The sequence below is a fragment of the Helianthus annuus genome, chromosome 4 (assembly GCF_002127325.2).
Source record: "Helianthus annuus cultivar XRQ/B chromosome 4, HanXRQr2.0-SUNRISE, whole genome shotgun sequence".
Lineage (NCBI taxonomy): Eukaryota > Viridiplantae > Streptophyta > Magnoliopsida > Asterales > Asteraceae > Helianthus > Helianthus annuus.
The window spans coordinates 64,030,437-64,053,609 of record NC_035436.2 but is presented as its reverse complement, the minus strand read 5'-3'; the positions used below and the strand labels follow the sequence as shown (position 1 = coordinate 64,053,609).

Below are 23,173 nucleotides of genomic sequence, written 5' to 3'. Positions count from 1 at the left end.
TACCCCACCCCACCCCATCCTATGCCCACGTCATTTACATTTTTTTTTTGTTTTGAAAATCAAAATTTTGTTTTTAACAGTTTGCATATTGTGATTATCTATAGTTATTTTTTAAGGTTTTTAAATGAATTTTGGATAAATAATTATAATTATTCCCAGAGGAACCTATGTAAATGATTTTTTGAATTTTGTTTTTAACAGTTTGCATATTGTGTTTATCTATAGCATGTAATTTGTTATTTATGAAAATAAAAATGATATGACCCAGAGGAACCTATGTAAATGATTTTTTGAATTTTTGCATAAAAATATTTATAGTTTTTTATTAGAGACTCGTTATTTATTTATTTATAATGAGCTTTTTCACTTTCGTATTTATAACAAAGTGTCTTGATTATTTATTTATAATGAACTTTTTCACTTTCGTGTTTATAATAAAGTGTCTTGATATTCAACATCACAGAACTCTTACAATTACTCTAGTAAATGATAAGAACCATTATGTCACAGTGGAATTACAAGGAGGGTACCAAATGCCTACAATCACGCCTTATTGGATTTTTGCAACATTAGCATGCCTGCGGCTGGATGGGAGACCATGTATAGGTGGCGTCTAAAATTATACCCAGCTTTATCGTCGTGAAAGTGGTTTTGTCGATCTAGGTGATTAAGTGTTTTAATGTTTGCACGTTTACTGTTTTATTAGAGACTCGTTATTTATTTATGATTAACCTTTTCACTTTCGTATTTATAATAAAGTGTATTGATTATTTATTTATTAATATTGATATTAATACTAATAGTAGTATAACAAAATATAAAAAATAACAAAAGTATTATAAAATAAAATAACATAAAAAACATAATCACTACTTTTGACTTTATAATAAAACATAATTATTACTTTTTACTTTATAATAAAATAATATAATAAAGTAGTTAATCATTAGAAAATCATTACTAAATTTGACTTTTGGGTATATTAATCCTTGTCATGGATATATTTATCACACCCCTTAGTTTAGAGATCTATTTAGATAAAAATATGTTGGTAATGCTGAAATCGCTAGAAACCCATATGATGCTTCACATGTCTTATCATTGTGTGGCACCTATTGGTAGACGAACCTATTTTAGGGTGTTAGGAGTGGTTAAACACTTGGCAAACTAAAAAAATCAATCAATCAGAGTGTGCCACGTCAATCAGTGAAAAGTGTTTAAACTTTGGTGAAAAGTGTTGGCAATGGTTTAAACACTTGGTGAAGTAGTAAACTATTTTTTTTTAAAAAGGAAAAATGTGTGATTGGTTGAGATTGGAATGGACCCCACCCCACAATACCCTCTCTCTCAATCATCTTCCCCGCGTCGGCTTCCGCTCCCCGCACCACACCACTTTGCCGCTACCACTCCTAACACCCTTAGGTATTTAATCTTCGACAGCTACATTGTTGCACTTTATTATCTTAAATGAGACTACTTCACACACTCATCTAGTATATTCATAATTCTATTTCACGGTTCACAATGGGATTCGAACCCTCGATATCTAGGAGAGGACACCATTTAACACACCAAGATACCATTGGAAGGCATATCATCAAATTCTATCGCTCTAGTATGTTTTGGTCGTGTGCTACATAGTGATATTATAAATTATTTTTTAGATATCTTAGCACTATTGATCATTTGATAAGGCTTCTTTTGCTCGTCAAACTGTTGGTAACTATTTCGTTTGGTTTGGTTTGGTTCAAGTTTAGTTCTCAATGGTTTGGTTTGGTTTTGGTTTTGGTTTACAACGTAAAAACTGTATCCAATGATTTGGCTCATGGGTTGACCTAAAAACCGAGCGTGAACATATATAACTACATGGACCCTGCACCAAATTTGGCATATCTTTGGAGGTGCTTGGATCTATCGGTGGTTTAGGTTTTAGATCAACAGGTTTAATCCGTTGGGTTATCCGAACCGGATTTGCAAAACAGTCTCGTTATGCTATCGAGTACCAATGTTTGTATTTCTACAAAAATATCAGTCCTCAAAAATCAAAGGGTCAGACAAACCAACAATCTCTCTTGTTATTTGACCCCAAAAATAACCCAGGTATCAAAGGCAAACAAAAAAAGCTAGCCAAGTCACACATCTACTACAGTTTAACATTTAACCTCAACTTGACTGCTGCTGGCACCCGGTTCACTGCTAACAGTTTGCTCCTCCGTGATACTTTCTGTTTCTTCTTCGCTATCACTCTCATCATCATCTGCAAACGAGGGCAAGACTTTATTTATTATTATTATTTAATTTGTAAAAGGTTGGCAATTTTGACCTATAAAGTATAAATGGGTTGATTCGGACTATATTAACTTATAAGCAAAACGGTTAAACAGAATGAAGGCCACTCAAGTGTATTTTTCATGGATGAAAGGCTGCAAACGAACTGAACGAACTCGAACAAGACCTTGTTCGTGTTCGTTTGTTAAGAAATATATGTGTTTGTGAACCTTTCACGAACACTTATCATACGAGATTTTATGTTCGTATTCGTTTGTTAAGGAAATGAACTTGTTCGTGTTTGTTTGTTAATTTTAGGCAACGAACGTTGACGAACACAAATGAGCACAAACTAATGTTCATGAACACAAATGGAAACAAACAATCGTTCATGAACAGAATATATAATACACCGACACTTATTAGATATTTAATTTGTCGGAATATAAAAACTAAAACACTAATGAAGTATCGAACACAAACGAACACGTTACCGAACGTTCACGAACATAAACGAACGAACACGGCCTCTGTTCATGTTTGTTCATTCAACTATAACTAAACGAACGAAATTTCTTGTTCGTGTTCGTTTGTTTAGTACACGAACGAACACAAACGAACTTCCCGCCGAACGGTTCACGAACTGTTCGCCGAACGTTTGGTTCGTTTGCAGCCCTAGATGAAACCTCCTAAATCATTGTATTATAAGAAGTTTGATTATTGTTGAAATTATGTTTTTTTTTGGCAGACTAATTAATACATACAAAAGTAGACAACGTGTTTCTGGTGACTGGTCAATCAACCCAACCCAACCAAGTTGACCAAAATGTTGGTACCTGGGCCAATCTAACCCGCTTTGATGCGAATCTGTTTTGACCTGTTACCCAACCCATCTTTTTTCACCACTGGGGCCCCCAACGTGTAAACAACTAAAGGGGATGATGCATATAGTGATCCTGAAAAGGATATAATGTTTCATTGGTTTGAGATCTCGTTACCTTCATAATCTTCTTCTCCGCCACCACCAATGTTGAGACTCTGTATAAAACCGAAGAAACCCCACGTTAAATCTCGTGACGGTTGTAAAGAAAAAGATAAATAGACACGGTTCAATACTAACCGAGAAATTAACGTCATCATATTCCATGTCAGGCCCAGCTGCTAAAACGAAAAAGTTAATAATCAGTCAGAGAAAAATCTACATTTGCATTCTCATTTAAAACATTTTTCAGCGGTGAAAAAGCAATTAACAGTATAAATGAATCAACCCTTTTCATCCTGTTCATCTTCATCCACCCACTTGTTCCAGTCAACCTTGATGAACACCGGGGTTCTTCCCTCTTCCTTTACAAGTCGGTTCCACCATTTACTCTCTTTCTTCTTTACAAGGTACAAAATATTTCTTGACCCGACACTAGCCTTGCTCTCCTGTAAATTTTCATATTACCAAATTACTCCCTCCCTTAAAAAATCTTACGTTCATATGAGTTAATTCGAATCATAGCAACATATTTTCATTCCTTTACCAATCATAGCACATGTTTTTCACCAATCATAGCGATATATTCTTATTTATTTTAGAGTTAACTTTCGTTTTGCTCCCTGTGGTTTGGTCATTTTAACAATTTTACTTCAATAGTTTAAAAATAGCCATTTTCCTCCCTGATCTTTTGAGTTTGTCGCCAGTTTGCTCCCTGGCTCTAACTCAGTTAAAACGTTCAATTAAAAGTAGGGGTATTTCGGTAGTTTACTCCCCCTGGCTCTAACTCAATTAAAACGTTTAGTTAAAAGTCGCGGTAGTCGTGTTCGGCAGGTGGTAGTTGCTAGTGGTGGTGGCCGGTAGAAAGAGTGGTTGGAAAGATGGGGGATCGGAAAAGAATTACTTACATACATGTAAATAAACAAGTTATAGGTTTATTTAGGTGAAAAGACATACATGCCCTTGCTTTTATCTATAAAATTACCAAAATACCCTTCTAGTTAATGGATTTTTGGATGGAGTTAGAGGCGGGGAGCAAAATGACGATAAGTTAGAAAAATCAGGGAGGAAAATGGCTATTTTTAAACTATTGGGGCAAAACCATTAAAATGACCAAATCACAGGGAGCAACCTTATGGTTGTAGCAATTGGTTAAAAAAAACGAAAGTGTGTTGCTATTTGTACACGATTATGCAATCTTGTATGGTACTTACATTGACATCTACCTTGTCATAAAGGTTGATATCTATTTCATAAGGTATATTATCAGCGCCACTTGTCGCCGAGAAGTGAAACTTTCCCTCTGGCTCCAGTTTCAGCTTCACATCCTTAGCATCCGGCAGATCAATTGTTATATAAACCAAATCGTCCCTCTGGGCCCACTTTAAAATAGGATGTCGACTACAGTTAAAAACGTGAAAACCGGTCATTGCAGAATAAAGTATACTACAAATAGAATATACTAATGACTTCCATCAGTAAAAGAAACAAACTAATTTCATGCCATACGTAATACGTTAAGCATGTATGATGCAACATGACTCGTGCTTTTATAACACTGTCAACAGATCCTTTGTATTGAGGCTGTGCATTATCTTAGATTTTTTATTTATTGATGTTTTCAAATATTTTAGAAAAATTACATAACAATGGCAGGTAAACGGGCAACAAGCTACGCTGCAACCCCCTTTTGAATAGCAAATCCAATTCTACAAGATACCACCCATATTTGAGCTTTGAGTGTAAGTTTAAATTACTTTATAACCATAACATTTCACAAGATTTTATCCAAGCCAAAAGTAATTAATTCTTATATGTAAACACAAGTGATGTAGCCACATTTTGCAAAAAAAAAAAAAAAAGACAAAAAAAAAGAAAGCAAAAGTAAATACTTTTAACCCTAACCATCCAAACCCTAAAGGACCGTAAAACCCTAAACTCTAAACTCTAAACCATATGGATACAGCTCAATTGGGATATAGCAAAACTTGGGCCCGCGATTTCACTCCTTTTTTAAACAGGGCCCAAGTTAAGATTCTTTGGGCCGGGCCATTGATGCCCACTTGTAATACCCAAAGATAAATTTCCTCTTTGGGGCTATTCTACCTTTGTGGAAATGTCCCAGAATGACCAACTCCTACACTTTTGTATTCTTTCATTCTTTATCAATAATTTTGTCACGGTATCGAACATTTCGTCCCCTTTACCCAAAAAAACCGAACATTAACCGAAACCACTTTTCGATAACCGAAGTTTTCGGTTATGGACTTATGGTTTCAGTTTTAGGCAATAACCGACTCATGCTCACCCCTAATTTAAAAACCCTAAAAAACCAACATTAAACCCCTAAAAAAACCAACATTAAAAGTAACCCTAAAATCACATTGAAAACCAAAACAACTATAAAAAAAAGTCAATCATCCAAGCACTCCAAAGTAACGTAAGTCAACACTTATCGATTTCTAGTGTTTTGAGTAACCTAATTATTCCCCATGAGTTTCTAAACTACATATGGTTGGAATAATAAGTTTGATTTTGGGATAATTTTCAATTCGGACAACAACATAGAAGCGATCTTCACATGAACGAATAGCGGTAAACAAGTTGCAAATCAGATAGAAGAAGAAAAATGGTACCTCATTCTGCTTGATCCTTGAGGTTTCGGTTTGGAAGTTGGAACAAGGGGAAAGGTATGAGTGGGGTAGAAGAAGAGGAACTTAAACCCCACTTCAACCCACTACCCTAACATTTTTTTATTAGTTATAATTTAAATAAAAAACATATTAAATCTATGTAACTAATTAAGACAACAAGTAATTAAAACATTTAAGTTAATAACTGTTACCGGAACGCTTTCGGGCACCCAGTTGTCGCTAGAATACTGCCCGAAGACATAGTTGTCGTCCCAGTATGATGACATTTCAACACTTCAGGATGATAAGAACACAAATGCAAACAACAAGAGTTTCTTTCGAAGAAATAGAAGAAGAAACAGAATGAAAGGAATGTTGAATGCTCGGGTGGACCAAGAATGCACTATATGTTGCACTTTATGTGAGATATAGACGCCTCGTATAGCTCTAGACACCCCGTATTGCTTTAAGGCACATGCCAGACAAATAGTCAAATCAGTCTCTAAGACGCCTCGTATAGGCCTATACGAGGCGTCTTAGTACCCTCGTATTGGTCCCTCGTACATGCCTAGACTCCCCTCTGATGTGTGACATTGTACGAGGTGCAGAAGCAGAGAAGCTGGTCGGGAAAAGCAACCCTATACGCCTCGTATAGGCCTATACGAGGCGTCTAGAAAGATGGGGAAATAGGCATTAAGGTGTGTAAATATGTAGACACTTTTTATTTATCTTGTAATAAAATTGACAAGTACGCTTCTGGCACACTTTAATGCGACTTCATAAAACGTTGTGTTTTTGTTGTTCTTGCCTCATACTATCTTCCATTTTATTTTTATTTTTTATGTTTATTTTTATTTTTGTTTCCGTCACCTTTTGACAAAGAGAAATACTGTAAAACATAACTATCTTCCATTGTTGCATCTTGTAAACAAACACCAAAGCTAAACTGGTTTGTTTGCAACTTTCTTACATTTTAACAGTCATGATATGTAACATCTGGTAGGTCCAAAACTATTGGTTTATTTTTATTATTAAACCTTCATCAAAGTTAAGTTGTTAATTATTGTTAGTTAGCAAAGCCTTTTGCAGCATGCTTATGAACCCACTGAATTTATGCATCTTCACCAACATTTACTCCAATATACTTCTACAGGTTGGGATAATGAAAGATATATATATATATATGAATTCATGTTTTGCATTTTTCTCTGATCAATTTAGGCCCTTTAACACTTAGAAAATTAAGAGAACATTAGGTTGCAACGGCTTTCGCCAGCAATTTCTATGAAAACAACATATGTTTAAATAACTAGAGCAAACAATTTAGCGATATACTGAGAATCAACACATTTTATCACCACATCAAGATCTTGGTGTCCAATTATTCCATCTTTTAATATGAACATAAAACACAAAGACCAATTCATATGTACTTTTGTTCAACAAAACGGTAGTGGAAACCATAAACTAACATCTTTTTAGAAATAACATAGCCCTTTTTTGGCCCCCAAAAGAAGATAAAAACAAATGACAACATCTCAAACTAAGCAAAGATTAACCAATACCATTTCCTCTAACGTTGAGATTGCTCTCTCATTTGAATACGAAGTTGATGGATACCATAAGCTAACATCTAAAGTTGATGGATCTAGATGTGAAGGGTTTCAAAGACGATAGCGGGAAACACTAGTGGTGATGTACCCTAGTGATGATCTTTGGGAGTTTAAAGATGATGTTTTGGACGTGCAAGTAAATAGAAAAATAATACGAATATAACTTCAACATATAATGATACATATATAAATTTGTACCAAAAATCAGCAGCCCCAAATTTTGTTGTGTAAAACAACAAACATCAGCACTCAAAATGGGCCTGCTTGTTAGCCAAAACTTCAGATCAACGGAGAAAAACTTTGCGCATGAAAGAAAACCGAACAGCAGCGAAAAACGGTGCAAAAGGGCAGACCCGACCCTTTTGGACCCGGAACCTCTAGAACCTTTAACTTTTTACTCTATAAAATGAGAACCACAAATCAACCTGATTATCCGGTTCCGGGTCCAAAAAGGTCTGAAGGGCCAGAACCTTAATTTAATTTAGGTCTATGAACTGGGTAATGTTCTATAATAGTAGTAACATCAATCTAAAAATAAAAACATAAAACATTTCTACCAAAAACCCTAAAGCATACACATGATTCAACCCTGAACATAACCGCATAAGGTTTGATGGTTTGATCTTGGAAGGATTGATCTTAGAAGGTTTCAATGACTAAGTCCGAACTTTTCATTATTAGCTGGTAGTTTGATCTTGGAAGGTTTGCTTTTAGAAGGATTACTTATACGCAAAGTTGTTGGATGGCTTTAATGACTTTTAGATTCTCAGGAAAAATAAAAGTAACTAGGAATAAAAGGGTCCATGGTTTTATAGCCGAGTGGCATCTTAAGGGTGGGATAAGACTTTAAGACCAATAGGTTTTGGGTTCGATTCTCACAAGGGGGTTTTTCCCATATTATATTTATTGGGTTTCCTCCTGAATTGGTGTATATGCATTATGCCTAGTGGGGATGGATATGATCGGGTGGTTCCGCTTGTGCACGATGATACTCAAGTGGTCTGTCAGTGATCCAAATTTGCCGTTCAAAAAAATAAAAACTAGGAATAAATGGAAATTGGATGGTTGTTTATCCAAGGTTCTAGTGGTTCTAATTTAATACCTATGGGTCAGAACCGGAACCGACCCGGAACCTTTTATTGATAAATTCTTAAACCCACGAACCGACCCTTCCAAGGTAAAAGGTTCCGGTCATTGTGTTTCCAGTTCGGATTCAAGGTTCTGAGGTTCTAAAACCATAACTTGCTCACCCCTAAGGCCATCCGTAGTCATAAAGCCCCTTTGTGGCCGTTATGCGACACGTGTCGTGCCACGTCACACAGAAGCTTTATGGGGCGTTATATCAGTAGAGCCCGTAGTCATAAAGCCCCTACCCATCATTACCTAATTATTAATTTTCATTTTTATTAATTAATTAAAAAAACACTAACTATTTTTTGATTGGTCAAACTTTTGAAAATCCCCTCCATCACGGCGTTATCACCATACCAAACCCACCATTTTCTTCCCCCATAGCGCCGCCCGTTGTGGTGTTCGGGGCGCTATCCATCAAAAAAATGCACAAATCGTGCCCCACTACAAGGGGTCTAATAATTAGGGGAAAATTTCTGTATAAATAAACTTAACGTACAAAACATACGAATTGCATGAAAAGGACAAAAGGAGGCGGTGGCACTTTTGTAATTATCAGTAACTATCAAAAATACTCTTGTAGAGTAATTTTGATCTTTTGTAGAGTAATTTTGTAAAATGTTCATGTAGAGCAATTTTAGTCTTGTAGGGTAATTATCAAAATTGCACTAACCCCCCCCCCCCCAAAAAAAAAAAAAAAGAAAAAAAAATTGTAGAGTAATTTTGATCTTTTGTAGAGTCATTTTGGTCTTGTAGGGTAATTTTCAAAATTACACTAACCCCCACCCCCTCCCCCCAAAAACCTAACAAAACCTAAACCCTCCTCAAACTAAAAGCTAAAAAGTAAACCATAATACTATACCCCATAACTAAATACTAGGGTTGTTTTGTTCTTGTTTCTTTCTTTTGTGTGCAAATTCAGGCCCAATTACAAATCATTATTCCAAGCGGCCCAAGCCCACTTGCATTTTCTAGTGTTGTCTTTTTCTTTTTCCTCGCCAATTAACCCAAGAGGTGTAAAAAATACTGGATCCCGTAATAAAACCCTTATACTAGGGTTTTATTATGTATTTTGATCTCAATATCTCGACTAGAATCGTATCCGATCTATACCTATAACTTATTCCACCAATTGGGGATGGTGGTGCACAAATCGAGTTTTTTTAAAACCGGCTCCGGGTATGGAACCGGGTTCGGATAGGACCGGGTTTTACAAAATCGGGTTTTTTTTAAAAACCGGGTCGGGTCCGGGTCCGGGTTTTCTACCAAAAATGTATACCCTATATACCCGGGTTCGGGTAGGGTTCGGGTCGGGTTTTATAAAACCCGGGTATTATAATACCCTATTTCCGGGTTCGGGTCCGGCTCGGGTATTCATCGGGTAGGGTTCGGGTATGCATCGGGTTGGGAAAAAACCCGCACCGGGTATTAGAAAAACCCGACCAGAACTATGCTTTTAAAATGTATCAAACATAACTCTCACACATAGACATCAAATCTATTGATAAACAGAGGCACAATTTATAGTTCTTCATGTGGTTATTTATTCCTGTCATCTAGACGTCGATTTTCGGTTTCAAGATTGTTACATTTCAAAATGTGTTGTGCAGTGGAAGCAATAGATTGTCAATGGCAATGATGTTCTGTCTCTTTTGAGAGATCACAATTGCAACGGCAGTCTCTACATTTTTTTACATTGAAAAGCAAGAGATAGCCATCAATGGCAATAACAATTTATGGTTAACTGATAGCCTCTTGACCACCTGTCTTATGAAGCTAGTAAATGATAACCTCTTGCTATTCCTACTTTGCATGTCAGCTATATATTTGGGTATAAAAACCGGGTTGCGGGTATTATAAAAATCGGGTTCGGGTATTATAAAAACCGGGTTTCAGGTATTAGAAAAATCGGGTTTCGGGTATTATAAAAACCGGGTTTCGGGTATAAACCGGGTATAAAAAAACCCGGTTCCGGGTTCGGGTTTTAGATCCAATATGCATACCCGGTCCCTACCCTATGGGTAGGGTCGGGTATAGAAAACCCGGTTTTTATAATACCCGGTTCCGGGTTTTTTTTCCGGGTCCGGGTTCGGGTTTTTGGTGCACCACTAATTGGGGACTATTAAACTATGAATTGAATGAGAGGCGACATTGTAACCGTTTGTCACGGCTATATGTTAGGAGCTTAATTGTGGGATTATATTAAACTTTGACTATTCCAACCGTATTATGAAAGCCATCCATATCCATCCATGAATTAAACATCTTGAAAGGATTTAGACTAAGTTTCAACACTTTAGATAATGAAATAATAGGAAGATATTTTAATCATGAGATGTTTAAAGGAAAGTCATGCACATATAACATGTTAAGAGTTATATTACGAATCATGAGATGTTTAAATACATGAATGGGAAGTCATGCACATATAACATTTTAAGAGTTATATTACGAAGTTAACATTATTATATCAAAAAGTTGTGGTCTAGTAATCACTAAAGCACCTGTCCATTCTGTTTGTGCCTTGTCCCTTGCACAACGAAAACCGGTTCAAGAATGCCCAAATAATGCACCTGCGCACTCCCTCTCACATAAGTTGACTTTTGGCGTTATCGTACATGAACGTTCATTCCACATCTCTCCTACACACCATCCTCTTGTACACGGACCGGATGAGCTTAACAACATTACCAAACAAGTTCTCAAGTCCGTAGTATTGACACGAACAAGAAAAAGCCCGCATTGCGAGTGTTCTTACTAGTATAGATTTTTAATAATAGCTATGTATTTTTTTTACTTTTTACCTTTTCTCTAATATACGTTAATAATATCTATGTATTGTTTTTACTTTTTATGTTTTCTCTAATCAAATAGATTAAAGATTTTCCCCAATTTGAGCTCCAATTTAAACAATTCGATTCAAATTCTTTCACCCTAAGGTAACATATCTGTATCTGTTAATCATTGTTTTATTCCTACTGAAAATCCAAATTTTAGGGTTTAATTTTGGTAGCCGTTTCACTAAAAACTGCTGCTAATTGATGATTTCACTCCGTCGGTTATGTTATGTCCTCCGTAGACTCTTTCATGTTTGTTTTGTTATAGAACAAAGAAGGTTGCTTGTGCGTGTTAAATTGACAGATTGATTGCAAGTGTTGTACTTCAATTCTGTCTGTCCTAGCTTTGTGTAAGGATAAGCATGTACTTCTAGTAAAAGCCCCGCTGGAAAACTTCTTTTCCGCCGGAAAACTTCTTTTTGGTCGAAAAACTCAACTTTTTGGCCGGAAAACTTAACATTTTCATCCCAAACCTCTTTGTAACTTTAAATCCGACCTTTAGAAACTTTTTTCTGGCCAAAAACGGTTTTCCGGCGACTAGAAACTAACGACGTTAGGGTTCTGTCAATCAGGGTCCATTGGTGGCCAATATGTCAATAATTGTTAGGATTATTAGTGGTTATTTTTAAAGTTGAGACCATTAACAGCCAATAGTTATGATTATTAAAACCCAATATTCTTATTTTTTTAAACCTATTCTTATATTTCATGTCCAAAACGTATTTCTTTCTTTATTCTTTTTTCTTATTCTTCTGTAATATACACAATACCTCAAGGAAAGTAAGACAAAACCACCGCTTATTGAAGCTTCATGGCGGCGTTCCACCGGAACGTCACCGGGGACGGCGGTTAGCTGTTCTTCATCTGAAGTACACTCGCCTTCCGTCATCCGTGCCTCCAGTTCCTCTCGTCTCGTGCCTACCACCGCCACCACGACTGCCGCCGCCGCTAAGACAGCTATAGAAACTTATTAATATTGACTTAGCTAACATGCACCCTGATGACAGGATAGCGCATATGCCTACTGCACATCCTATCGCTACCACATCCCTTCTTTCACTAGAAGATCCCATGCATATTCAAAAGAAACCATGGGGTTTAGCAAAACTAAAACTAAAAGGTCCCGACTGGCTATTTTGCTAACATGCGCCGTGCTCTTTCCTCATCCCTGCCTGACAGACATGTATGTATGTAGTAACAAAAATTTTAAAATGAGATCCACAATAAGGCCCATTAAAAACACCTAAAAACATGTCCAGTCAGCTGACACATCAGAAAAACACTCACCCTTCAAAAATATCAAAAACCCACTCAATAAGAAAACACAAAAATACTTAAAAACATTACCACATCATCACCACCTTTTTAATTTTTAACCACACATTTACACCACTTATTCTCTCTCTATATTATATATATTAAAAGTACATGGGTCCCATCATTTTGTTGTTTTTAGTCGTTTTTACAGACAAACATATCTAAAAAATGAGGTACAAAAACAAGGTCCACAATAAGAAAAAATGGATGATGTGGAAAAATGAGTAAAAACAACCCCCAAAAATGTATTATTGTGGATGCTCTAAGGGCATAAGGTTTCTCGTTTATTTTTTAAAATGGAGAATTTTAAATATAATCCATTTTTTTTAAATACAAAACCAACCCCGGCAGCACCATAGAGTAAAATGTCATTTTAGCCTATGTGGTTTGGGTCATTTTGTCAATTTAGTCCAAAGATTTCATTTTCCGTCTGTAGGTCCAAAAAAGTTTCACGTAGGTTAACTTCATCCATTGTTTCTGTTAACGAGAAAGGCAATTCTGTCATTTTCTATGCCCGAATTGCCCTTCTAGTTAACAGAATTACATATACAATGACCGAATTGCGCTTCTCGTTAACATAAAAAATGGATGAAATTAACTCAGTAGACTAAAATGGCAACGCTGAAACCATATTGGACCCACAGACAAAAAATGAAACCTTTGTACGAAACTGGCAAAATGGCCCAAACCACAGAGACTAAAATGGCATTTAACTCTTGTACACACACACACACACACATATATATATATATATAGGGTAAGGTTCATGCGAGAACCACCCTTATTGCGAGAACCAATGTGAACACAAAATAAAATCTAAAAAAAATCAAAAAAACACTCAAATTTTTTTTTTTAATATTTTTCTTAAAAAAATCGCTATATTTCGTTAAAAAAACTTTTTTTTTGCGAGTAACAATTATCCATGCACATGTGCATATGTATCATTACTTCGGTAATACGTTATCAGGAATAGACAATTGCACTTTAATTTACAATACCATTCGTAATACACTACTTTTTACATTACCAATATTCAAAATGCACATGTGCATCATTAGGTATAACAATGATATAACGTGTTTTGGTACAAAAAGTTTGTGATTTTGAATGGAGACGTAGGCCCATATACATGTTTTTTGTTTAGTTATATCTAGTGGTTGATGGTTTGGTTATAGTTGTCAATTTATGTTGTAATATGTTGATTGGATGGTATAAATGGTGTTTACATACATGTAATAAAGTGAAAATATTGGTAATGGTATTGTATTATGGATGATAGGAGGTAATGGAATTGTATTATGGATGGTGGGAGGTAATGGTAGTGTATTATGGATGGTATGATAGATGTAGGGCTGAGCACTTTACGGTTCTAAACCACCAGAACCGGGGAACCGAACTGGAACCGCCAGATCCGAACCGTATTGTTGGATTTCAGGTTCGGTTCCGGTTCTTAAGTTTGGGAGAAAACGATTCCTGGTTCGGTTCCGGTTATAACCGGCGGTTCCGGTTAAAAAACCGCTAGAACCAGTTTGGTTTTAAACTTTAAATAATATATTTAAAAACCCGTTCATTTAAACTTTAGATATTATATTTAAAAAAATGTATCTAGTATTAAAGAATATAAAAATAGTTTTGATACAATATTTGAATGAAGTTTTTGTGATGGTTAACTAAAAGTTTTTTAGTTAACTTTTGTTTTTTTACATTGTATAGATTCGGTTTAAAACATTTTATTGTTGCTACTTTTACTCTGATTGGTTTGACTTTTGGATGTTGCAACTCTTAGTTATATGTTATAAACGGTTTATTATTTTAATTTCTTTATTTTGTTGTCATTTTTAGGATTTAATTGACAAACGGTTCCGGCAAGAACCGTTTACGCAGGAACCGTTTAACCCGGTTCCGAACCGAACCGGAACCGCTAGAATATGGTTCGGTTTCCGGTTCTTATATTTAGAATTAAACGGTTGTGGTTCGGTCCTGGTTCGGTTAGGTTTGGTCCGGTTCTGAACCGTTGCACAGCCCTAGATAGATGAAAGGGAAAGTGTATTCAAAGTAGTGTACCAAAACACCTTATTTCATGTTGATACATATAGATGCACATGTGCATTTCTAATATTGGTAATGTAAAAAGCAGAGTCGGTTCAAGATATTTGGAGGCCCTAAGCGGATGATACTAGCGGGGCCCTTTCGGTAGAAAAAAATGATTATTTTGTTAAGATCCTAAATTGTGTAAAAACCAAAAAAAAAACAAAATGATTATTTCATCTGGAACCCTAAATTAAAAAAGTTGGGCAACACAAAAACAACTTAATTAACATTGAGGCTTGATTATAAATTCTATTAGGGCCCAATCTTTTTGAAAATAATTCAACTACATTGGGTTTCTCTATTGGGCCTTAAAAAAACACACACACACACACAAAATGTGAAAGCTTTATTGCTAAAGTACATAGGCATTGCATGTTATATTTGTCAAAGTCTGCCTAATATCCAGACTATAAAACACATATCGAACTTTTTCAAAAAAAAAAAAAGAGGCCCCAAAAATGTGGAGGCCCTAGGCCCAGATCTTGGTTTAACATGCTATTGGGCCGGCTCTGGTAAAAACTATTGTATTACACATGGTAGTGTAAATGAAAGTGCAATTGTCTAATAGTTGTAATGAATTACGAAATTTGTCAAAGAAATGACAAAAATGCACATGTGCATGTTTGTGTATTATGGATGGAATGATAGATGAAAGAGAAAGTAGTGTACCAAAACACCTTATTTCATGTTGGTACATATAGATGCACATGTGCATTTCTAATATTGTTAACGTAAAAAGTAGTGTATTACACGTGGTAGTGTAAATGAAAGTGCAATTGTCTAATATTTGTAATGAATTACGGAATTTGTCAAAGAAATGATACAAATGCACATGTGCATGGATAACTGTGACTCGGAAATTTTTTTTTTGAATTTTTTTTATTGTAAACGAAATATATCGATTTTTACAAAAAAAAAATAGTAAAAAAACAAAAAAAAATTTTGGGTGTTTTTTAATTTTTTTTAGGTATTACTATTTGTGTTCACACTAGTTCTCGCGGTTCTCGCAATAAAGGGTGATTCCTAACGGATCTTTCTTATATATATATATATATAAAGGGTGGTTCCTAACGGATCCTTCTCGTATATATATATATATATATATATATATATATATATATATATATATATAAACTTGAATATTTTACATTTATTTTAACAAAATAAGATAAAACAATTAAAAGGATATCATTCAACACTCAGTATGAGACAAGGACTCATACGGCCGAGATAAGATGACTCATTCTTGGCCGTATTCTACACATTGCTTCCAACGGTACATCTTTGGGCATGGTTAGACCTTTCCCTTCCGACAAATCTACCAAATCTTCACCAACCCTTTCCCATTCAAAGCATTGGATCAATGATGCCAAAGCTAACGCCATAATCCTATTTGCTAGACCTGACCCAGGGCACTGTCGACGACCCATTCCAAATGGTATAAAACGATACCCCTCGTTTCCTACTTTCTCAAACCTCTCTGGGTTGAAACTTAACGGATCATCCCAAATCATTGGGTCCCTATGGATGGCCCATGCATTCACCAATACCATTGTGCCACGAGCCACATCAAACCCTCCAATTGTGCAATCTTGTGAAGGCTCATGTGGCCCCAGCAATGGCCCTGCCGGGTATAGTCTTAATGTTTCGTTGATGATGCATTGGATGTATGGCAGATTGATAAGATCAGCCTCTTGTACCAAACGTGTTTGTCCAATATAATTATCAAGTTCTTTTCTAGCTCTCTCTAACACATCCGGATGATTCAGCAGAAGCGCCATAGCCCACTCTATTGTCCCTGATGAAGTGTCGGTTCCCGCTTGTAGCAATATCTACAAAGCCATAAAAGTTGAGAACCAAAGGAATATTGATAGGGAAGTTATCATATTATATTATATTATATTATATTATATTATATTATATTATATTATATTATATTATATTATATTATATTATATTATATTATATAACAACAGAAGATGTGACATATTTTTAATTCTCAATAGTAGGACTATGATAGTTTTTATTTTATAAGAATTCTTAATCAAGAAATTATACAGAATTAGGATACTTTTGTCATATTCTAAAACTTAATTAGAATTTAATGTAATTTTTGAAGTCAACTTCATGAACTAGACTTTTATATAATCATATATCAGTTTAAAAGGAAGATGTTTGAAAATAGTGGTCTTGACTAATTTTGTCTATTTGATTACTTCAAAAAAAACTCTACTATCTGGCCATTATAAAATATTACGAGAAAGGATAACTCAATTAAAAGATGTCTTGTGACATGCTTGTCGCAATAACCAATTAGAGCATCCACAATAACTTTATTTTTTGCCATTTTTAAAGAAAAAGAAGGTGATGTGGATGAGAGAGATGATGAGTTGGAGGAAAAAGAGTATGAAGAGAGAAAAAAATGAGAAAAAAATGGTTATGTGAATGAGAGTGAAGAGAGAGGAGAGAGAAATTGTGTTTTTATGGTTTGTGAGAGAGTTATGAGATACAAATGGTTTTATTGGTTGGGCAAGTACCCATATGACATTTAAAAAACATCACCCAAATACATGCTTATTGTAGATGCTCTTAGGTAATGACAGGTCCGCCAAAACCCGAACTGAGCATGTTTAACCAATGAAACTTTGGTACCTATGCCCTAAAATATTTTCTTTTAGATGTGAACACAAACACTTCACCGTTGACACAATCAAGTGTTTTAAAGTTTTTGGTTAAAATGGTTACTTATGTAAAATCTTGTGCTTAAAACTGAATAGTGACCATTTTCTCAGATTTTCCAATCTTAAAACCAAAGTTTCTGTCATAAAACTGAATGGTCCTTTTCTAAACTTTGATCTGAATAAGAGTACGTCGTCAATGAACATATACATACATACCAATATATTGCCTTTGATTATATCATCAGTGTAATATTCTGGTTCTGATTCCTGCAAAGAAAGCATAGCATCGATAAATGTCTTGTCATCTCCTTTGTTCAATGAAGAACCACGCCGTTTAATCCTGATTTCTTGTATTAGATTTTGCGAAAACCTATCGCATTTCTTATGCAGCTTCATTAACCTCTTCTCGAAACCCCGAAAATCTATCCATCTTAAAAATGGAATGAAATCTCCAGGATTTGATGCACCACTGACCTCAAAAACATCCCTTATTACATCCCTAAATCGACTAGCCTCCTCTATGCCAGACCCATAGAACCGTTTGTCAGCAATCATTTTCATGACTATGTTAAATGATAACCCTTGAATTCTGGACCTCATTTCTACTTTTGTAAAATCTTGAGAAGAATCTTGATAAAGATTCTTGATTAATGATATAACCTCGTCTTCACGGACACCCAAGTAAGATTTAAGTCGAGCCGTTGAGAAAAGTTCAAGGGTCATTATGCGACGAAGATCTCTCCACAGTTGACCATAGGGTGCGGCACTAACTGTGGAGTGGTCGTAGTCGAGATATTTGCCCCTTAGTAGAAGTGGCTAAAACAATGTCGTTTTTGGTGAAGCATTCTTCGGCTGCTGATGGTGAGGTTATGACAACAACCGGGCGTGTGCCAAACCGTAGAGCCATAACAGGACCATACTTGGAAGAAAGGTGTTGTAACACTCTATGAACATGTCCATTGATTAGATGAAGATGGCCAATTATTGGGATAGAAGGTGGACTTGGTGGAGGATTTTTCCCCTGTTGGTGTGTAAGCAATTTGACAAGAAAAACGAGAGGAACTAAAAATAGAAAAGAGATGAATAAAAGATAAGTTTCATCCATGATCTTGGTTTCTGTCTCTAGGGTGTTCTTGTAGTGTATATGGTCACATACATGGATATATATATTGATATGTTTGAAGAGATTTCATAAGATTGAAATGGTAATAAATTGTATTTTAAAAGAGTTTTTGAATATTTTTAAAATGTAAATTATTGTGTTTTTCCTTATAATAATAATAGTTAAGAAAAAAACTTGTTTGGAGGTAGGGGTGCAAACGAGCCGAGCTACTTGTGAGCTACTCGAGCTCGGCTCGAAAAAAAAGCTCGAACGAGCCGAGCTTAAACGAGCTCGAGCTCGAGCCTAGGGCTGTGCAACGGTTCAGAACCGGACAGAACCTAACCGAACCAGGACCGAACCACAACCGTTTAATTCTAAATATAAGAACCGGAAACCAAACCATATTCTAGCGGTTCCGGTTCAGTTCGGAACCGGGTTAAACGGTTCCTGCGTAAACGGTTCTTGCCGGAACCGTTTGTCAATTAAATCCTAAAAATGACAACAAAATAAAGAAATTAAAATAATAAACCGTTTATAACATATAACTAAGAGTTGCAACATCCAAAAGTCAAACAAACCAGAGTAAAAGTAGCAACAATAAAATGTTTTAAACCGAATCTATACAATGTAAAAAAACAAAAGTTAACAAAAAAACTTTTAGTTAACCATCACAAAAACTTCATTCAAATATTGTATCAAAACTATTTTTATATTCTTTAATACTAGATACATTTTTTTAAATATAATATTTAAAGTTTAAATGAACGGGTTTTTAAATATATTATTTAAAGTTTAAAACCAAACTGGTTCTAGCGGTTTTTTAACCGGAACCGCCGGTTATAACCGGAACCGAACCGGGAATCGTTTTCTCCCAAACTTAAGAACCGGAACCGAACCTGAAATCCAACAATACGGTTCGGATCTGGCGGTTCCAGTTCGGTTCCCCGGTTCTGATGGTTTAGAACCGTAAAGTGCTCAACCCTACTCGAGCCCGAGCCTAAAAAACAAGCTCGTTTAGTAAACGAGCCCAAGCCCGAGCTTCGTTTATCGAGCTCGAGTCGGCTCGCGAGCCTAAACGAGCTTTCTATTTATATATTTTTTATTAATATATTAAACAAATATTTATATAATAATAATTACCATTTATATAAATATAAAAAAATAACTTAAGTATATGTATAATAATAATTATAATTAATATAAATTAACTAATAAATACTAAACGAGTCAAGCCCGAGCCGAGCTCGAGCTTGAAAAATTACCTTCGAGCCTAGCTCGAGCTTTAGAAATAAAGCTCAAATCGAGTCGAGCTCGAGCTCGAGCTTTCATACGTTAAACGAGCTCGAGCTCGGGCTCGGCTCGACTCGTTTGCACCCCTATTTGGAGGCCACGGCGTGCAAGTGGGTATGTCACATTCAATTACGATGTTTTCTACTTTGGAAATTTTGGCCTTGACTACATTGGTTCTTGAAAGGTAGCAAGTGTCATGTTATACGCTGCTTATTCTTGACTTCTAAGTTGGAATATGCGGTTTTGATGGATATCGTTGTCGATCTCGACGTCCAAGTAAAACTAGGGCCGTTGATGATGGAGTGCAATTGTGGCACGATCACATAGGACTCCTGTTTTCAAGGAGGGAGCGAGCAAAATTAAAAAAAAAAAAATTAAAAGGGGTAAATTATCATAAATGTCGGGAGATCTAGCATACGTTGTCTTAACCGGGTCCACATTAGAGAGCCCCTCCCACAATAGATCCTTAATTCAAACCACTCAATAAGAAACCCATATCACTCAAACTCAAACTTAAGACTTGTAGGAGAAAACTCATCCAGACTAAACATAGCTGAAACTTAAATATCCGTGGCCATCACTGTAGCATTAGTGATGGTTGGGAAAATTTTTTAATTATTTAGTCAAAAACACTAAATAGATTACTCTCCTCATCTTAATCACACTTGAATTAATTAGTCAAAAACATCACATCCTACTTAATCACACTTAAATTAATTAGTCAAAAACATCACATCCTACGCGTATTAAAATGTATTATACGCATATAAAAATTTAGTCTACATATATCATACACACATGGAAATTCATTCTACATTTGTCTTACACTTTATTTTACACATATTGAAATATATCTTACACTGAAAATTAAGTTTATTTTGAAAGAATATATTTTGAAAATGAGTCATCAGCTTAAGTTTAACGTAGTTAGCTAATTTAGAGGAATCCAATAAATTAGGGTGAAGTTGGCTACAAAGTACATTTTTCCTACAAAGTGTAAAAAGTCATAAAACACAATAACATCAACTATAAAACACAATCAAAACCCACAAATAACAAAGTGAAGATTACCAAAACGCCATATTTGTGGGCTTTGTGTTGTATTTTGGATGATAAGGCTTTGATTATCGAATGACTAGCATTAGTCTGTTTTATGTTGATTATCATGTTGTGTTTTATATCCATAGTTCTACGATTGTGTGTTTGAAGTTTTTATAGACTTTTATGGTTTGAATATTGTGTTTTAGTGATCCTCATTCTGTTATTTATGTGTTTTGAGTGTGTTTTAGGGCTGAAATTGTGGTGTTTTATGACTTTGTACATTTTGTAGGAAAAATAGACTTTGTAGCCGAACCCCACCCCAATAAATTAATCAATAATATGAATTTACCTATATGCCCTTACAATAACATTAAATACAAAAATTTAAATGAAGCATTGTTATTGGTTTAAACTTATTTTTTTTCTTTTCTTATATACATATATATAGAGTAAGGTTAACATACAAAAAGCCTTATCATACATCACGTAGGAGACAATGGTAACCGTTGGATCAGGGGTATAATCACGCATGGGACCACATAATCACGCGTGGGATCACATAATCACGCATGGGACCACATAATCACGCATGGGACTATAATCACGCACGTTCTATGATAATAACGCACGTTATATTTTTTGTCATGTATGTTAATGTAGGTTAAGCCTTGAAGTACATTATACTTTCTCCATATATATATATATATATATATATATATATATAGGGGGCTGCTAGAATGAGAACCACCCCGAGTTGTAAGAACCGCGAGAACTACACCCCACGGAGCGCCGTTCGCCGCGATTTTTTTTTACAAGTAGATGTGTGCATTATAAACACGGCCGTAAAAAATCACGGCGAACGGCGCTCCGTGGGGTGTACTTTTTTACACCTCAAGTTTGGTGTTTTTTAATTTTTTTTCTTTTTTCTTTTTTTTTTCATCAAACTTGAGGTGTAAAAAAGTACACCCCACGGAGCGCCGTTCGCCGTGATTTTTTACGCCCGTGTAATGCACACATCTACTTGTAAAAAAAAAATCGCGGCGAACGGCGCTCCGTGGGGTGTAGTTCTCGCGGTTCTTACAACTCGAGGTGGTTCTCATTCTAGCGGCTCCCTATATATATATATATATATATATATATATATATATATATATATATATAGGTAGAGGATCCTGTAAAAAGTGCTCAAAGTGTGAGAAGTGTATTATAACACTATATATAATACTATATAACACCATATAAACACCGTATAACAATATGTAACACCATATAATACCATGTAACACTATATATCATTATATAACAGATATAACACTATAGATTGTTTGATAGCATGTCTATGATAGATGTATAGTGTTATATTTGTTATATAATGTTATATAGTGTTACATAGTGTTATATGGTATTATATGGTGTTACATATTGTTATACGGTGTTTATATGGTGTTATATAGTATTATATATAGTGTTATAATACACATCTCACACTTCTCACACTTTAGGCCCTTTTTACACTATGCTTACCCTATATATATATAAAGATTCAGAATCCTGTACATTAATCCAGAAGTGTCAGAAGTGTATTCTAAAACTATATATAACACTATATAACACCATATAACACTATGTAACACTATATAACACTATATAACAAATATAACACTATATTTAGTCTGATAGCATGTCTATGATAGATGTATAGTGTTATATATTGTTATATAGTGTTACATAGTGTTATATTGTGTTATATGGTGTTACATAATGTTATATGGTGTTATATAGTGTTATATATAGTGTTATAATACACTTCTCACACTTCTGGATTAATGTACAGGATTCCTACCCTGTATATATATATATATATATATATATATATATATATATATATATATATATAGGGTCGGGATTTGGAGAAAACGGTGAAAATTGTGAGAACGGTGAGAACGATTATGGATCGTCCGATCAAAACAATCCATGGACTAGATTGCGCGATGGCGTTTTCGTAAATAACATCAATATTATTAGGTGGGACGTGCTTTATTAAGGGTAAAAGGGTCTTTTTACCCCTCATATTCAAAACGCCATCATATGATAAAACGCCATTAAAAATAAAAGGCCACAAATTAAAAATAAAACACGTTGAATATTACAAGAAGATGAAACAACACAAATAACTGAATTTCAGTTATT

At 35.1% G+C, this 23,173-nt stretch overlaps 1 protein-coding gene and 1 pseudogene across 2 annotated transcripts; both read right to left on the bottom strand.

The window, feature by feature from the left end:
• Nucleotides 1–1,956: 1,956 nt before the first annotated feature.
• Nucleotides 1,957–6,003, bottom strand: LOC110937145 (co-chaperone protein p23-1). 2 transcript variants are annotated; one of them, XM_022179555.2, is made up of 6 exons: nucleotides 5,884–6,003; nucleotides 4,462–4,648; nucleotides 3,537–3,696; nucleotides 3,389–3,429; nucleotides 3,267–3,306; nucleotides 1,957–2,257 (listed from the first exon to the last, which is right to left on the bottom strand). In XM_022179555.2, exons 1-6 carry the CDS (start codon nucleotides 5,886–5,888, stop codon nucleotides 2,151–2,153), a joined length of 540 nt encoding a protein of 179 aa, XP_022035247.1. In that variant the 5' UTR covers nucleotides 5,889–6,003; the 3' UTR covers nucleotides 1,957–2,150. The 2 variants fall into 2 exon arrangements, with proteins under 2 accessions (XP_022035247.1, XP_022035249.1); XM_022179557.2 differs by having other exon boundaries at nucleotides 3,389–3,426.
• A 9,987-nt stretch (nucleotides 6,004–15,990) lies between these two features.
• Nucleotides 15,991–18,717, bottom strand: LOC110937146 (annotated as a pseudogene).
• Nucleotides 18,718–23,173: the final 4,456 nt, after the last annotated feature.

What these genes read in the sequence shown, in the direction of transcription:
- LOC110937145 (XM_022179555.2), bottom strand. An exon ending in ATGACAAGGTAGATGTCAAT is followed by an intron (nt 3,697 to 4,461) that starts GTAAGTACCATA and finishes GAAAATTTACAG; the next exon opens with GAGAGCAAGGCTAGTGTCGG. An exon ending in ATGATGACGTTAATTTCTCG is followed by an intron (nt 3,307 to 3,388) that starts GTTAGTATTGAA and finishes GGTTTTATACAG; the next exon opens with AGTCTCAACATTGGTGGTGG.